At 34.2% G+C, this 15,527-nt stretch overlaps 1 protein-coding gene across 3 annotated transcripts in view; it reads right to left on the minus strand.

Annotated features, from left to right (window-relative positions):
* The window catches only part of LOC149796443 (SWI/SNF-related matrix-associated actin-dependent regulator of chromatin subfamily A containing DEAD/H box 1-like), a 95,166-nt gene that overhangs the window by 50,816 nt on the left and 28,823 nt on the right, over positions 1–15,527 (minus strand). For all 3 annotated transcript variants that reach the window (XM_089961124.1, XM_089961122.1, XM_089961125.1), the window contains 3 exons: positions 11,987–12,060; positions 4,623–4,772; positions 622–839 (listed from right to left, as the gene is read on the minus strand). In XM_089961124.1, coding sequence (XP_089817250.1) covers positions 622–839; positions 4,623–4,772; positions 11,987–12,060 — 442 coding nt within the window. The remainder of the gene's footprint in view (positions 1–621; positions 840–4,622; positions 4,773–11,986; positions 12,061–15,527) is intronic.

Raw genomic sequence — 15,527 nt, forward strand, 5'->3', positions numbered from 1 at the left:
TATAAACCATAACATTCATGATCACTACAAATACATATATGATCACTACCATTACACCTATAAACCATAACATCCATGATCACTACAATTACATCCATGATCACTAACATTACACCCATAATCCATAACATTCATGATCACTATGACTACATCTATGATCACTCCCATTACACCCATAAACCATAACATTCATGATCACTACCATTACACCCATAATCCATAACATTCATGATCACTATGATTACATCTATGATCACTACCATTCCACCCAATAAACCATAACATTCACTATCACTACAACTATATCCATGATCACTACCATTAGACCAATGAACCGTAACATTCATGATCACTACAATTATATCTATGATCACTATCATTACATTCATAATTACTACCATCACATCCATAATCACATCTTATTCTGAGATTTTCATTTTTCTCATTTTTTAAAATGTATTTTACTGTGCTTTTCCAACCTCTAATTTTTTTTTGTAATAGGAAGTTGGGTACAATTCAATACTAAATTAATCTTTGTGTTGCTAAACTTCTATACTGTACAAGAAAATGCATACCATGAAAATGTCTAAGATTTATTTCTAATTGCTGTGAAGTACTCACTCTTTATTGAGAATTGCAGGTTGTCGTGTAATCTGGTCATTATCACAGATGTCAATACTGGACCTTTCCCGTAGATGAGCCACCTGCATCTCCATCTGTTCTGAGATCTTCTCACATTTCTGCATGAGTCTAATCACAACTACCCGAATTTTGATCAGTTCTCTACAGCCACTAATGACATCATATGACAGCCCTTTTGTAGTGGTGAACTTATTTACCTGCAACAATACAGATTTCACTCCTCTCATTTAGTAAACTTTTTGCCCCTTCAATTATATTTTCAAACAAGTTTTAATGAACCATCTGCTTGGCAAATATGAAAATATGTACTTGAATGGCACACATGTCTATTGTTTAATAATTCTCTATATAGATGACTCATATTTTTGTGCAGAAACCATCTTTCTATTTTCAGGTAGAAATTGACCCTAACCTTTTCACTTTGGAAAAATGAGAAGTTTCTTTTTTGCCCAAAGAACAAACTATCCACAAAGTTTTAGCCAGATCTGAATGTAGAAATAATGATACCATGCAAAAACCATTTTTCTTCTTTCAGTCAGTGACCTTTTAATCCCCCACCCCATCAATATGCTTCATTCTTACTTCAAGTGCAAGCCATCCACAATTTTGATCAGGTATGTAATGTAGAACAAAAGTTATTGTGCAGAAACCATTCTTATTCTTTATATCACAGCAACCCTGGCCTATGACCTTTTGACTCCAAGATTTCAAGGTTCTTCCTTATCCAAGTGCAAGCCAACCAAAAAGGTTGGTAACCATATAAGATGGAAAACTCAAGTTATTATGCAGAATCCATTTTTCTTCTTTTAGTCAGAAAAGCCATGACCGTTTACTTTTTTAGCTTGAAACCAGCAGGGTTCTTTCCTTACCCTACGTGCAAGCCATATACAAAGGCTGGTAACTGCGGATGGTGTAGAACTCTCAAACAAATCACTTTTCTTCTTAAGTCTGTGACCATTCACCTTTTCAATAGGATTCTTATTACCCTATACCTGCAGATGTTGTAGAACTAAAATTATTGTGCAGAAACCATTTTTATTTTTTTAGTCAGTGATCCTGGTCTTTGACCTTTTGACACCAAGACACCACGGTTCTTCTGTACCTCGAAGTTCAAACCAACCACAAAGATTGGTAGCTGAAGACGGTGCATAACTAAAGTTATTGTAAAGAAACAGTTTTTCTTCTTTCACTCAGAGTGAACATGACAGCGGACATTTTGATCCCAACTTTGAAAGGACGTCTTATTACCCTTATTGCAAGCTATCACAAAGTTTGGTAACTGTAGACAATGGAGAACTTGAGTTATTGTGCAGAAATATGCTTTCTTCTTTCAGTTAGTTACCTCGACCCCAAATATCTCTTTGCTTCTTCATTAGTCCAAGTGCAAGCCATCCACAAAATCTGGTAACCACAGATGGTGAACAACTCAAGTTATTGCAAGGAACTAATTTGGTAACAGACGGCAGGACAGGCAACATCGTAAGATGTTAAACCTTGACATGCTTTATGGACAGGTTTATAAAAAAATGACCATTTTCCCATAGTTTTGATACCAAACTTTGACAACTTTGCTTCTATTTAATACATTCTGTCAAATCTGAAACTCAAACAATTATAACTAAAAAATATGTATGGTTTTGAAACATGGGATGGCTGTAACAACTGACCAAAAAATGATTTATTTCATGTATGATATACAGTCAAACCCACTTATCTTGACCTTGGTTATCTCGAGAACCTGTGTATTTTGGTCTCATCCCTACAAAAAATTCTTCTTTGTTGTGCTAATTTTCCCCCATTTATCTCGCCCCCCCCCCCCATTAACGAGATAACATAGTTATGTCAGACATAAGCTTTAGTCTGAAGTAACATGTGGACACACTTATCTCGATGAATAGTAACTTTTAATGTCCATCTCAGCGAAATTTTACAAGAAATTATTATCATTAGATATAGATTTTCATGCATAATTTTGATCAGATTTGATATTAGTCACAAATCAACACTAACAATAGAAAATACTTTCAAAAAGTACAGTCCTACATATTTGTAAAATCAAAATTCTTAAAAAGTGGGTACTGACAATATAGCAGAATAATGAGCTTCAACTTTTTGCATAGAGCACATATAAATGCTACAATCACATGATATAATAAAACCACTGTTGACATATGCTCTATTCTTGATGATTCTTTCTCCAAGTAGCTGCAAAAGCAACAGGTTTCTGGTCATTGTTCTCAGAATAATATATTGAGAATTACGTGTCTCTTCATTCTTTTACAAACAATATGTGACTTTAATTAAATATTTTCCAATTTTTGTCCAACAATATTGGAAAGGGATTTATTGTTGACATGACATGACTACTGGACCTTTGATGCCACTGACATGTAGGTTGCGAGATTTATGTAGTCATGTGACTGGGAATGCAAATGATGAGTAACAGGTCAAATTTCATCAATGCAGTATTTGTGTTTTGTCTGTCAACAGACTGAATACATAATGATTATAATACTAACAATTTATCAGAAAATAAATCATTTTCCTGTCGGTTTCATGCACGTATGGCATAATGTAACATCGTTTAAGTTTGCTAGGCCTGCAGATAAGCGACTACTATAATAATTTTCCTAAGACAGAAAACATGAAGGACAAAAAAAAGATCATTTCATTTAGTGATTACAATGTATTAGGTGAGGTCAGATGTTTATTTTTTATTCAGATTCTGCCTTCAGCCCATATAATTTGACTATAGCGACACATTACATGTATCAATTTGCATTAAATAACATCTGTAGTTAGAGTCATGGCAGCTACAGGCACATGTATATTATATTTCTTTCCCATCAGCAAAGACAAAGGCATATCCGTTTCACTTACATAGGGGTGGTCAGGTTTAGATAAATTCGTTTTTAAAAAATTTCTATAGCAGGTAAAGTTACAAATTTTTTTTACTGAGGAATATTAAAACTGATATGTTCACTACAACATATTCATTGACTGGAATGAAAAAAGAAAAAGTAAATATTGTACCTATATTTCAAAGAGTGCACATACATGTACACACACTTGAATACTTTATTAACAACACTGTTCTTTGTGTATTGTCTACTATGTACAGCTGAAGTCTGAACTCTGTCTAAAAAGTTATGAAATCACAACGCCTGTTACCAAAATAATATTCTACACAAATAAAGCTATAATTAATCTTAAAACTATGAACTGACTGTCGGCAATGTTCTAGGGCTAAGAGTAAGGGACATGAATAAATACTGACACTCAAGATCTGGTAGTGTCAATGATTTTTTGAAACACGCACGTACACCATAATCGAGATAACCAGGTTTGATGTAAAACTAATTTACTTCACTTTATTCAACCACTGTTTACCTTACTTTCTCATTTATATAATGAAAATTCCTGAAACAGTTCTTTTCTTACTTTAAACTACAAGTTTAACTGATAGTCTCAGGTTCTGATATCTGTCTTCATATGGATAAAACATTCCTGACACTGGTTCTCCATTCATTAATGCAACATTTTTAGCTAGCTATCCAATTGTTGAACATAAATGACTTATGATGTTATGTCTTTTGATTACAGCAAAGACATACACTCCACATAACTATTAAAGAGGATGACACAAACCCTAATACTCACTGTAAAGTACTAGTAAATCTTGATAACATTTAAAATCAAGCACGACATAACATGGTCTTTAGGTTTTCTTATTTAATCCAAGACAAGGGCAATCAACCAATTTTCACATAAACAAGAGCAGATCATGCCAAATTTTGTAGTTTAGTATTAAAAAAAGTTATTCCACACATCTAGCAATTTGATATGGTCTTGTCTTTTTATGTCCATGTAAAGATTCTGTCAGATAAACCCAAAATGTATTTGTCAAATTAATCCACTTGTAACACTGTATTATAATATATATATATTTATATATATGTTTTTGAAAGGTGTATTCATACCAATGTCTCCCAAGATTTGAATGGGCGCAGAGAAATAATCAATTCTGCTTTCTTCTTGGAGCATCCTGGCATGGTGGCCAATTCTTCTTGTGTTGACTCCTCAAAGAAGGACAATATGGTATCCCTCTCTGACTGCATTCCTTCACATTCCTGGTAAGGGAAAAATGTGTGAAATTTTAGATCTATAATGACACAAGTAGTAAAAAAAACAATACCTTCATTTCAACAGCCCCAAGATTTACCTGAAAAAACATTCTGTGGGAGATTTATCCTCATAAATTGGCAAGCATTTGTGATTTTCACTATTCTAAAAATAAATTTCCTTGTTACTTTTTCATACATGCCAACCCCAGGAGAGGAAAAAGTTTAATCCAAACGGACAAAAAGAGTAATCCAAGCATAAAAAGAGTAATTCACATATAACACCAAAAAATTCAATGAGCATATGTACAAAATCATATTTTTTACCCCTCTGATCTTTTAACATCAATTACTGCTTCAAGTTTTTATATGTAGCACTTTTAGCTTTAAAAAACAACAGATTCAAAAAACACTGTACCAGCCGAGACTACGAATGTTTTGCACACCAGTAGTGTTTTAAGTGCCGGGTTACTGAGCCTGGATTTGAATTCAGTTTTATTTTTGTTAACAATACTGAACAATCTCAGTCAGGATTAGAATGGTAAAGAACCAATATTCCTTTCATAACCTGACAATGACGAGGAAATTTATATCTGCCAGTTACTGGGTCTTTTAGCTGGGAAATAAGGTGCCATTGTTCATCAACTCTGTCTGCATGAAGTACGCTGTCAGGTAGAATGCCAACTTGATGCTTCAGGAGCTCTCCTTCTAATTTATTGGCAGCCTTTCCTGCAGCAAGGTGCATTAAATAACAGGCACAACCTAATACGTACACAGATGGAGACATATTTCAAAATAAAGAATGAAACTCATTTATGAATTCCAGTCATCACTGATGCATTATTAGTGGAAAAGCTCATACAGTTCTGCCAACTTATTTTTATTCAAAGCATTATCAAGCAAATCAAAAATGTTTTTTTCCCATGGAATCTACTGTTAATTCTGGTGATGAAAGAAGAGCACTCTAATTTTGCCCTTTTCATTGTCAAAGTCTCTTATACAAAGTACAACTTTTTGTCATCATAACCACTACTTCTGTCTGTGGCAATACTAAACAGCCCAATTTTCATGACTTCTGCAATTTTAAGTGAAGTATCTTCTGCTAAACACCTAACAATATTAGATGATTTTGTTCTTGCACATGCATATTTTCTGCAATTTTGGAATCAAGAAACATTTTGTTTAAACAAAAGACCAACGTAGTCTTCTACCGCTACGGTGCTAGAGGTAGTCCGTGTTCTTTTAAGAACTCTGTAAATAATGCCTCTGCACTTTTAAAATTCATTTCCACAATTGAGTTCTGCTGTTAAAAAAAAAAGTTACCTTAGTATTGGAGTTCATAAGTTAGTAAAACGAGCTAATTCAAGGTTTCTTTGTTTTACCACTATAACCATTATTAAAATCCTTTCCACACAGCCTGCAATGGGTGTGACTCTGTCCTAGAATGGAACACTGTATTATGAAATTCATGTATTCATCTTTGAATTGATGTATCGTCTTTTTCTAATTCATCTATTAAATTATCTGAAAAACATTTTTGCTCTAACACATGCATCAACTATAATAAATCTGACGACTTTTAGTGCCAAATACCTCCAGACTGGTTCTGTACCTGATATGAATTAGAACGAAGAATCTGCGAGCAAAGATTAAAAATTAGAAAACCAGTCTGTTCTCTCCTAACTAAGCCATACAGCTGCTATAAATAGAAACAAAGGTCAAAGTCTGAAAGTAGAAACCAGCATGTTTCTTGAAAATAGGGCAGCTGCTTTAAATAAAACATAACAGTTAAAAAATTGAAAGTAAGTCTACGGACAAGCATACTCTTATGTCGTAGTTACACAGAAGCCTTCTTTTCTGCACTACAGTCTGTGGGATTAATGGGATGTTAATAAAAAGTGAGAAAACAAATTATTAATTCTTTTGGGAGGGGGATATACTGAAAATGCGTAGTCCAAATATGTTTATGCGCAATGTGTAATTTTGTGGAAAAAGTGTAATGATTATGCCAAAAGTGTAATGGTTGGCATATATGGTTCTTATATCAATAATTATTAGGAAAATTCTGTTGTTGAAAACTACCATAAATGTTTCAGACTAAATCAAAAAGAAAGGAAAGTGATATGTCTCCCCATACTGTTGACTACAAACTTGTAGTATTTGAGAATGCCCTCAACAGTCCAAGAGTTCAAGAAGCCACAGCATTTGTTTTGCAATCTGAATATACCAGTAATTGGAACAAACATCCAACCAAGAAATTTTTATTACACATTATTTCTTCTTTTTTTGGACTGTTGAGTAACTCCAATATACCAAATCTAGTAAAACCATATTTTCCAATATACCAAATCTAGTAAAACCATATTTCCTTACATGTTTGAGTTAACCATTTGCTCTGCATAAGTGCTTTTAGATGCTTCTACCGTATTCCAATGGAAGCATATTTTGATGCCAATTCACAGACAAGAACATTTGGACACCATTGCAGAATCTGCACATAAACACATTTTGATGCCTACAGCAAACAAAGGCTATTTTGAGCTGGTTTCTTTATTGCCACCTTTGGGGACCCCCAACCACAACTAGAACCACAGACACGGACCATGATGTCATATAATATGTTCACTATTTAAGCTTAGTCATAATCTGCTATATAAAGTAATGAAGTCGGATACTCGCTTATCGTGAAAATACTATTATACAGCCAAAATAACAAAAATATGTTCAAATTTATGTTGAACTAAAAGAGTACTACACTGCACTAAATTTTACAGGTAACATAGGTTCTATTTACAACTCTATTGTTTTGGCACATATTTATTTGCAACCTACACAGTAAAAGATGTTATGAGGTAAGGGGTTAACATGTTCATGATATACCTCAAGTGCAGAGCAAAGCTCTGAACCTGATATCATAGACAGAAAATCATTCAACCCTTTTAAGAGATATTCCATGTGTACCTATACAAGTTGGGTAAATTGTAATTTAATTGATTAAATATAGTTTGAGTAACGCACAGTGCATCCTTCTCTGGCCCCTTGTTGGCCCCTCTTTTACTATTGCTCTGAGAGACATGATGTCATTGCAGCCAGTATATAAATTTAGATATGTTGTCTTTTGGGGATCATATGTTTATTCAACTCACTATGGCTTCTTGTAGATCAAGACGAACTGTTAATCGTCTGACCAGCATTCGCAATACAGAACCTAACCAGGGCGCCATCACTGCATCAAATTCAACTTGGGCGAACATTCCAGAAAATTGGACTGCATCAGAATTGGCTAAACAGTTAGCTGAGAAGTACATCAAGATCTAAGTTTCAATTGGAAAAAGGCATCTTCTTCAACTGTACAGAGATAATGTGCAGCAGACAGGTGTTTCATGTCTTCATTGACCTGTCACGTGACCTGCAAGCAGCTGATACACCATGTGATCTCTACATGTCAGACATGGCAGCTATCAAGCAACAGTTAGCTGAATTACAAGCATCTATCTCTGCATTGACACAATCTTCCACAATGACTACCATATCACTGCAAGGTAAAACAACTTCACAATCTTCATGGAATCTGGCTGCCACGGATACATGTCCATCGCATAGTGACTTTAAGCTTCAATCGGCACTTGCTAGGCACAGGGGATGACAACAACAAATTATCCCAAACACTGCATTATGCTGTGCCTGTTGACAAACTCCAGCTGGTGGACACTGTGCCAAGCAATATACGTAAGGATATACTCAATGGTAAGCACGTTAGTCTTGCCCTACTGCTGATACTGGGAATGAACTCTAGCTCCGAGACTAAAAAATTATCGATCAGGGTGGCAACCAAATTGTAGTGAAAGGGAATGACCCATGTTTGGCAGGCATGCTAACTATTTCTGAATTTCATAAAGCCTTCTCTAAATACAAAAACATTCTCTGTGAGGTCCATCTGTTTAGGAGGCCTGAATTAGACTCTTATGCTGACTTTATTGATGAACTCATAAAAACCAGTTCCACTGTATTTCTGATGCACGGAGTATCAGCTGATGGCATCCTCAGGATCAGACTTGTTGAGTTTCGGTTATCAGTGTCCCTATATACCTCGTATAAGCCCCTTGCGGCTCCACATACAGGTCTTGGATACACTTCACAACTCTACAAACTCCCGTGTCTCTTTTCCTGAGCTATTCCTACAAAACAAACAATTCAGAGCTGGGCTGGTGCAGTGTGCTGTGACAGGCCTTGCCCCCGTTATGCCAAAGATAATTTTATATGTACAATAAAGTGTCTATTGATCCTATGTACTGTGTGTTATTTAAATCTAAAATAATATTTTTTGGGGAAGAGAGAACAAAAACTCCATTAAAATACTTGTGTAACTGGCATCAATAAAAGTATTATTCAGATATATCCACAAACTGGGTTTGACAAAATATTATGACTCAATCATCTTAAACTAAGTAAGAGAAAAAGCAAAGCCAGAATGTTCATAAAATTTAACAAATATCTTAATTCTCTAATTTATGAAATGAAAATTTAAGAACAAGTTACAGTATTGTGAATTAAATCCCACAAAGTCCAAAAATTCCTTCAATAGTCCAAATGCCTAAATATTACCCATTAACTCCAATTCTTGAATGTGCTGATGTACCAATAATCTTGAATGTGCTAATGTGTCAATAGTCTTGTTGCATCACAATGATATAATCCAATATGTCTTTGAATGAATTCACAATAATCTCAATTTATTGTTTTAGTCCAAAAGTCAACAAGCACTTTGCAATTCCAATGAATACTTTTAATAAATAATTCCTCTCAAATTATAAATGAACACAACTAAAACTGATTCTACAAAGACTGATGCTTAGATAGGAATGACTAATTTTAATGAAAGCAGCTTATATACAAAAAACTGACACAATATGAGGACCAGGATGTGAGTCATTTTCCATTCAAATTTGTAAAGAAGTTCACTTTCGATAACATTCTAAATTTTGTAATGTTAGACAATAGAAATTTCTGTAGGGAAACCAAGGTCCTAAACTCAAATCCAATTAAAAATGTTTACAAATGATTACTATCATAAATTATAATTTACATTCATGAGCAAAACATAGCTATGTAATATGTTGTTTATGAATTACATTCTACAATCATGGGTAAATTTAAACACAGTTTGCTGTCTTGCTATTATAAAGATTATTAAATTGTTTACTTTGATTCTATTATTACAATTCTACATTACTGGATAATGAGTTGACAGTAGAAGGTAGGAGATTAAAATAATTATTTCAGTTCTTTTTTTGTTTTTATTATGGTACAGTAACAAAATAAGTTAGTGAAAAGGCAACTGATGTATTTTGCCTTGTTGAAGGCCAACCCAAGCTGATCCAACTGTAGGATTCTAATCCACATCCTTTCAGCTAAGCATGCTTACCACTAAGCCACCATCATAAATACAGTAAAAACCTGCAATAACACAATAGTCCTAAGAACAGTGTAAATAGTGTAAATAGTTAAGAGTACATTTAGTCACCAACCAATCTCAATGTATTCATCAAAGTCATTCCAGTACATGTATTAAGAACAATGTAAATAGAGTGTAAATAGTTAAGAGTACATGTAGTCACCAACCAATCTCAATGTATTCATCAAAGTCATTCCAGTACATGTATTAAGAACAATGTAAATAGAGTGTAAATAGTTAAGAGTACATGTAGTCACCAACCAATCTCAATGTATTCATCAAAGTCATTCCAGTACATGTATTAAGAACAATGCAAATAGAGTGTAAATAGTTAAGAGTACATGTAGTCACCAATCAATCTCAATGTATTCATCAGTCATTCCAGTACATGTATTAAGAACAGTGTAAATAGAGTGTAAATAGTTAAGAGTACATGTAGTCACCAACCAATCTCAATGTATTCATCAAAGTCATTCCAGTACATGTATTAAGAACAATGCAAATAGAGTGTAAATAGTTAAGAGTACATGTAGTCACCAACCAATCTCAATGTATTCATCAGTCATTCCAGTACATGTATTAAGAACAGTGTAAATAGAGTGTAAATAGTTATGAGTACATGTATTCACCAACCAATCTCAATGTATTCATCAATATCATTCCAGTACATGTATTAAGAACAATGTAAATAGAGTGTAAATAGTGAAGAGTACATGTATTCACCAACCAATCTCAATGTATTCATCAAAGTCATTCCAGTACATGTATTAAGAACAATGTAAAAAGAGTGTAAATAGTTAAGAGTACATGTAGTCACCAACCAATCTCAATGTATTCATCAAAGTCATTCCAGTACATGTATTAAGAACAATGTAAATAGAGTGTAAATAGTTAAGAGTACATGTATTCACCAACCAATCTCAATGTATCCATAAAGTCATTCCACTGATAATGTGCAACAAAAAGCAAAAATAATGTATTGACTTTCTCTGCTTGCAAATGTAACAAATATGGCACAATGTAGCAATATTTGACTTCAGAGTGTGCACTTGGGTTGAAGAGTTTTGTTTACTATGCAATCTAGTCATCTGCTCATGACCATAGCAATGTGTATAATTTCATGGCTATACCAAAGTTTTGGTGCTGCCACTGTGAAATGGATTATGGATGGACAGAATTGCAGTAGGTGCATATGAAGACCAAAATGGATTGCCCTTCTATTACTTGAAGTGTAACAATTCAAGTTTCATGAAGTTAGCATAGTTTAACAGTTATCACATCATGCACACAAACGATGGGTTGCAGGTACAAATTCTATCCAGTCTAGCCTGGCGTGTTGTTGCAGCATGTCTCTTGTGCAAGATACTTTAACTGTACAGTACTCAAATGTCTTTCATGTACTGTGCGCTTTAAGAAACAACAGATTACAGATTGTGCATGTAAATAATAGTATACAAAATTTAACACTTCAAAGAAACTGTCTTTTATAAACAAAAGCAAACAGAAAACACAGTGACACCTTGTCTAATGTTAACATCACTTGGACCACAAAGTATCATGGGAATACAGAGTGTTTCAGAGTAGACCATCCTATTTCAACAATAATGACACTGGTGTGCCTCTTCAAAACAGGAATTCAAAGTAGGCAAGGTTGGTCCCAATGCATCTTTTTTTCTTCACCATAAACATTTTCTTTGATGAACAAAATTAAATACCAACACTAAATACTTCACTTCTGCTGGGCATTATTTTCAACTTTCTCACTAACCTCAAGGCTATCTTCACTGTCGTAGTCTTCATCCGCACTGCCATACTCCTCATCCTCATCTGACAAATCTATTTCTGAAACATTAACAAAACTGTTAAGCTGGCTGTGACAAATCCTGTGCCCTGAAACAAGGAGACATTAGAAAGCTTGGTCCAGGTTATAATATATGGAATTCATGCAGCCCAGTGGGCTATCGCATAATTTGAATTGTTTCACATATTTTAAAAAGAAACTTCAGAAATATTTAATAGAATCGAATAAATATAAATGACTAGTAACAAAAAAAAGAATGTTTTTAAGATAAGAGTTTCATTTTAAGATGTCTTATTTGGGCTATTGCATTTTAAGCTGGGCTACCAAGTTCTTTTTCTAGTAGCCCAAAAGGCTACTGTATGATTCTGCGATCCATCAACCTATGCCTTTGGAACTTTTCAAAGGAAAAAGTTATAAACTTTGCATGACCACAACTTTTTACATACTGAACTGCTGATTACTAGGAATTCAAGCTGGAATTTGTGTTTAAAAGTACCCCTCAATAATGGCCACCCCTTTAACGCAACCAGCAGATTAGCACAAAAATGTAAAATGTTCCCCTAACGAGCGGCCACTTTGTTTTTCAAATGTATACAGAAACTATAATTAATTCATATCATGTCGTAAGGTAAGTAATCAGATTATCTCTACCATCAATACATGTCTCCCAATGTCAAGTTTCAGTTACTGAAAGAAGTGTTGACTAAATTACATGTAACAGTAGGATTAATATTCTATCATTGTCTATAAAAGCCAACATTTACAGGAAATGGGCGTAATGATGTTATGATAAAGAGTTTTGGGTTTCACACATCTGTTGAGTTCTTCCCTTTGATAATTACAACCAGACGTAATTATCATAACAGGGTCGGCATAGGCTAAAAGTAGATTTTGTACATTAACACACACACACACACACACAGAAATTAAGCTTGAACAAAACAGAGTACCAGACAAAACCGAAAAATCATGTGACAAGACATTTATGGCTTCCTTTACAAAGAATGCATTTTGTCCAATTAGCAAATGTTTTCTCTTCATAATTAAATCACATACAGTTAGCAACATCCAAATAAATCATTACTAAACATTAACTTGTCATCAAGTAATCAAGGAAAGTTGGTTATTCTACTTGACATCGGGGGGAGGTGGGGACTTGCTGAACAACTGTATGTAGAAAAGAGTTGAATAAAACAATTTTATGTTGAAAAGACTAGAATAATCAACTTCGTAACCGATAAGGAGGTTATTCAGCGGCAGTGAGAAAATAGAGCAAATGGAAAAAAATTATGTGCAATAGTCCCCCTCTTGAACGCGCCCCCCCCCCTCGACCAGTGGCCACCTGTTCCATATGGCCAGAATCCATTGGCACCAACGAGTTTGTGTTCAAAAGTACCCCTCACAAAAGGCCACCCAGCAAATGCGACCAGCATATTAGTGCAATAATATAAAATTTACCCATCACAAGTGGCCATATTTTATTTTAATATGTATTCAGAACCAGTATTTTATTCATAAAGTGTGTTAAGTAATCCGATTTCTGTTTCCCCATTCAGGTTTTCATTACTGAATAAGTGTTGACTAAAGAACATGTACCACTAAGGTTAATATTATATCATTTATGCCTCATGAAAAGCCACATTTATTCCAAAAAGCTGAGAAAGACTCAAATTTTAATCCATACAGAAGGGTAAGTACACATAATCCGATTAGCCTTAATGCTGTGTTATCATGAGATGTCCAGTTTAGTCACTCTGATTACAATTATTGAACAGTAGTTACAGTAACAGCTGAGAAGTGGCAGTATCGATGTACAACACACAAGTCAGCAGGAAAATGGTCTGATAGCCTTTATGGCTTCCCTTAGTAAGATGCTGAGCTTGTTCACTTTGATAATTAGTGGCTATTACTACTGACAATAATTTTCAAGATTACAAATCCTAACGGCTGCAAGATCAAATCTGCACGATGTTAATGGTACATAACGAAGCCGTTTTGGCTTCTCTCACTTAGTGTAAAATAATGTATAAAAACAATAGGGTACAAGACTGCAACTAATGAATCATTTGACAAGATCACTTCCTTTAAAAACACATGGCAATTTGTTTAAATGCATAAAACATTCTTTTATCAGTCATGTAGTTGGCAACTTGAATAACTTACTGCAAAAAGATCAACATGTCATCAAGGAAAATAAAAATTCTCAGTATAGATGAGAAAGTGAAAGTAATTCAACTGACCAAAAAGGAGTAGGGTCGAGGATCCTTGCAGAAAACTGTGATGTTGGAAAGACTCTGATAAACAATACTGTGAAAGATAATGAAACAATTCTGCAGAAAGTGGGAAGGTGGAATGGATGGTTTAAGGAAGATTGATTGAGCCAGGAGATGTTTGTATCCTGATTTGAATGACAAGGTTTTTGAATGGTTTTGCACTGCTTCTGCTAAGAAAATTCCACTCACCGGTTTAATGATCCAAGAAAAAGCAACAATTTTGTCAGTTGAAATGGGATATGATGACTTTACCACAAGTAACAGATGGTTGCACAGATTTCAAGTGCGACACAATATTAAGTGTTCTGTCCTTTGTGGAGAATCAGCTGATGTTAATAATGAAGTTGTCGAAGATTGGAACAAAAGACTAAACAATATATGCAGGGGATATGACAGCAAGGATATTTTTAATTGTGACGAGACTGGTCTGTTTTTTAGACTGTTACCAACAAAGTGACAGATGATGTAATCTGTAACATAATTATAAAGACAGTTTTAAAACTATATCAATGGTATTGATAACATTCTTTTGAAAATGATGAAACAGGTTGTTTTACATTTATTTCACAACATGCATGTGATTTTTAAATGAAAATATTAAATGTTTTAGAATTAAATGTACTTGTGACTTTCTTTATATGTATTTACTATTCACATTTGTCATCCCCTTCTATTAAGGCCAACCTCATTATAAGGCCACTTCCCTGCTGCAATAGGGATGGCCTTATAAGAGGAGGACTACTGTATATACAAAGATTTAAATGATGTTTTTGAATGGTTTTGCAATGTGCATGACAACAATACCCTCTTGTATATCATGCTTATGCCAAGAATAAGAAATATTGATGTACATTCAGTTGAAATAAGTCTATTCTTATAATAATAACCTTTTAATAATTAATGTTACTTTTAAATGAAGGTATTAAATGCTTTTAAGTATGTAGCTTTCTTACTATGTACATTACATATACAGGTACTTCTCACAAAAAAAATTCTCCCCCTCTGGAAAGGCCACCCATCTTATAAGGCCACTTTCCTGGTGCAGAAGAGGAGGCCGTATAAGAGGGGGACCACTGTACATTTTGCAAGCCTTTTATATGATAATTTGTTTGCGGACGTTTTGGAAATTATGATGATCTGTGTTTACGATATTTTGAAATCTGATATTAAGAAATTAATAAGTTTACCAAATTTGTTGTTTCCTATCACGTAATTCTAGAACTTTGATCATAAGT

This window comes from Sinohyriopsis cumingii, chromosome 6, assembly GCF_028554795.1.
Source record: "Sinohyriopsis cumingii isolate HCF-2022 chromosome 6, ASM2855479v2, whole genome shotgun sequence".
NCBI classification, from domain to species: Eukaryota; Metazoa; Mollusca; class Bivalvia; order Unionida; family Unionidae; genus Sinohyriopsis; species Sinohyriopsis cumingii.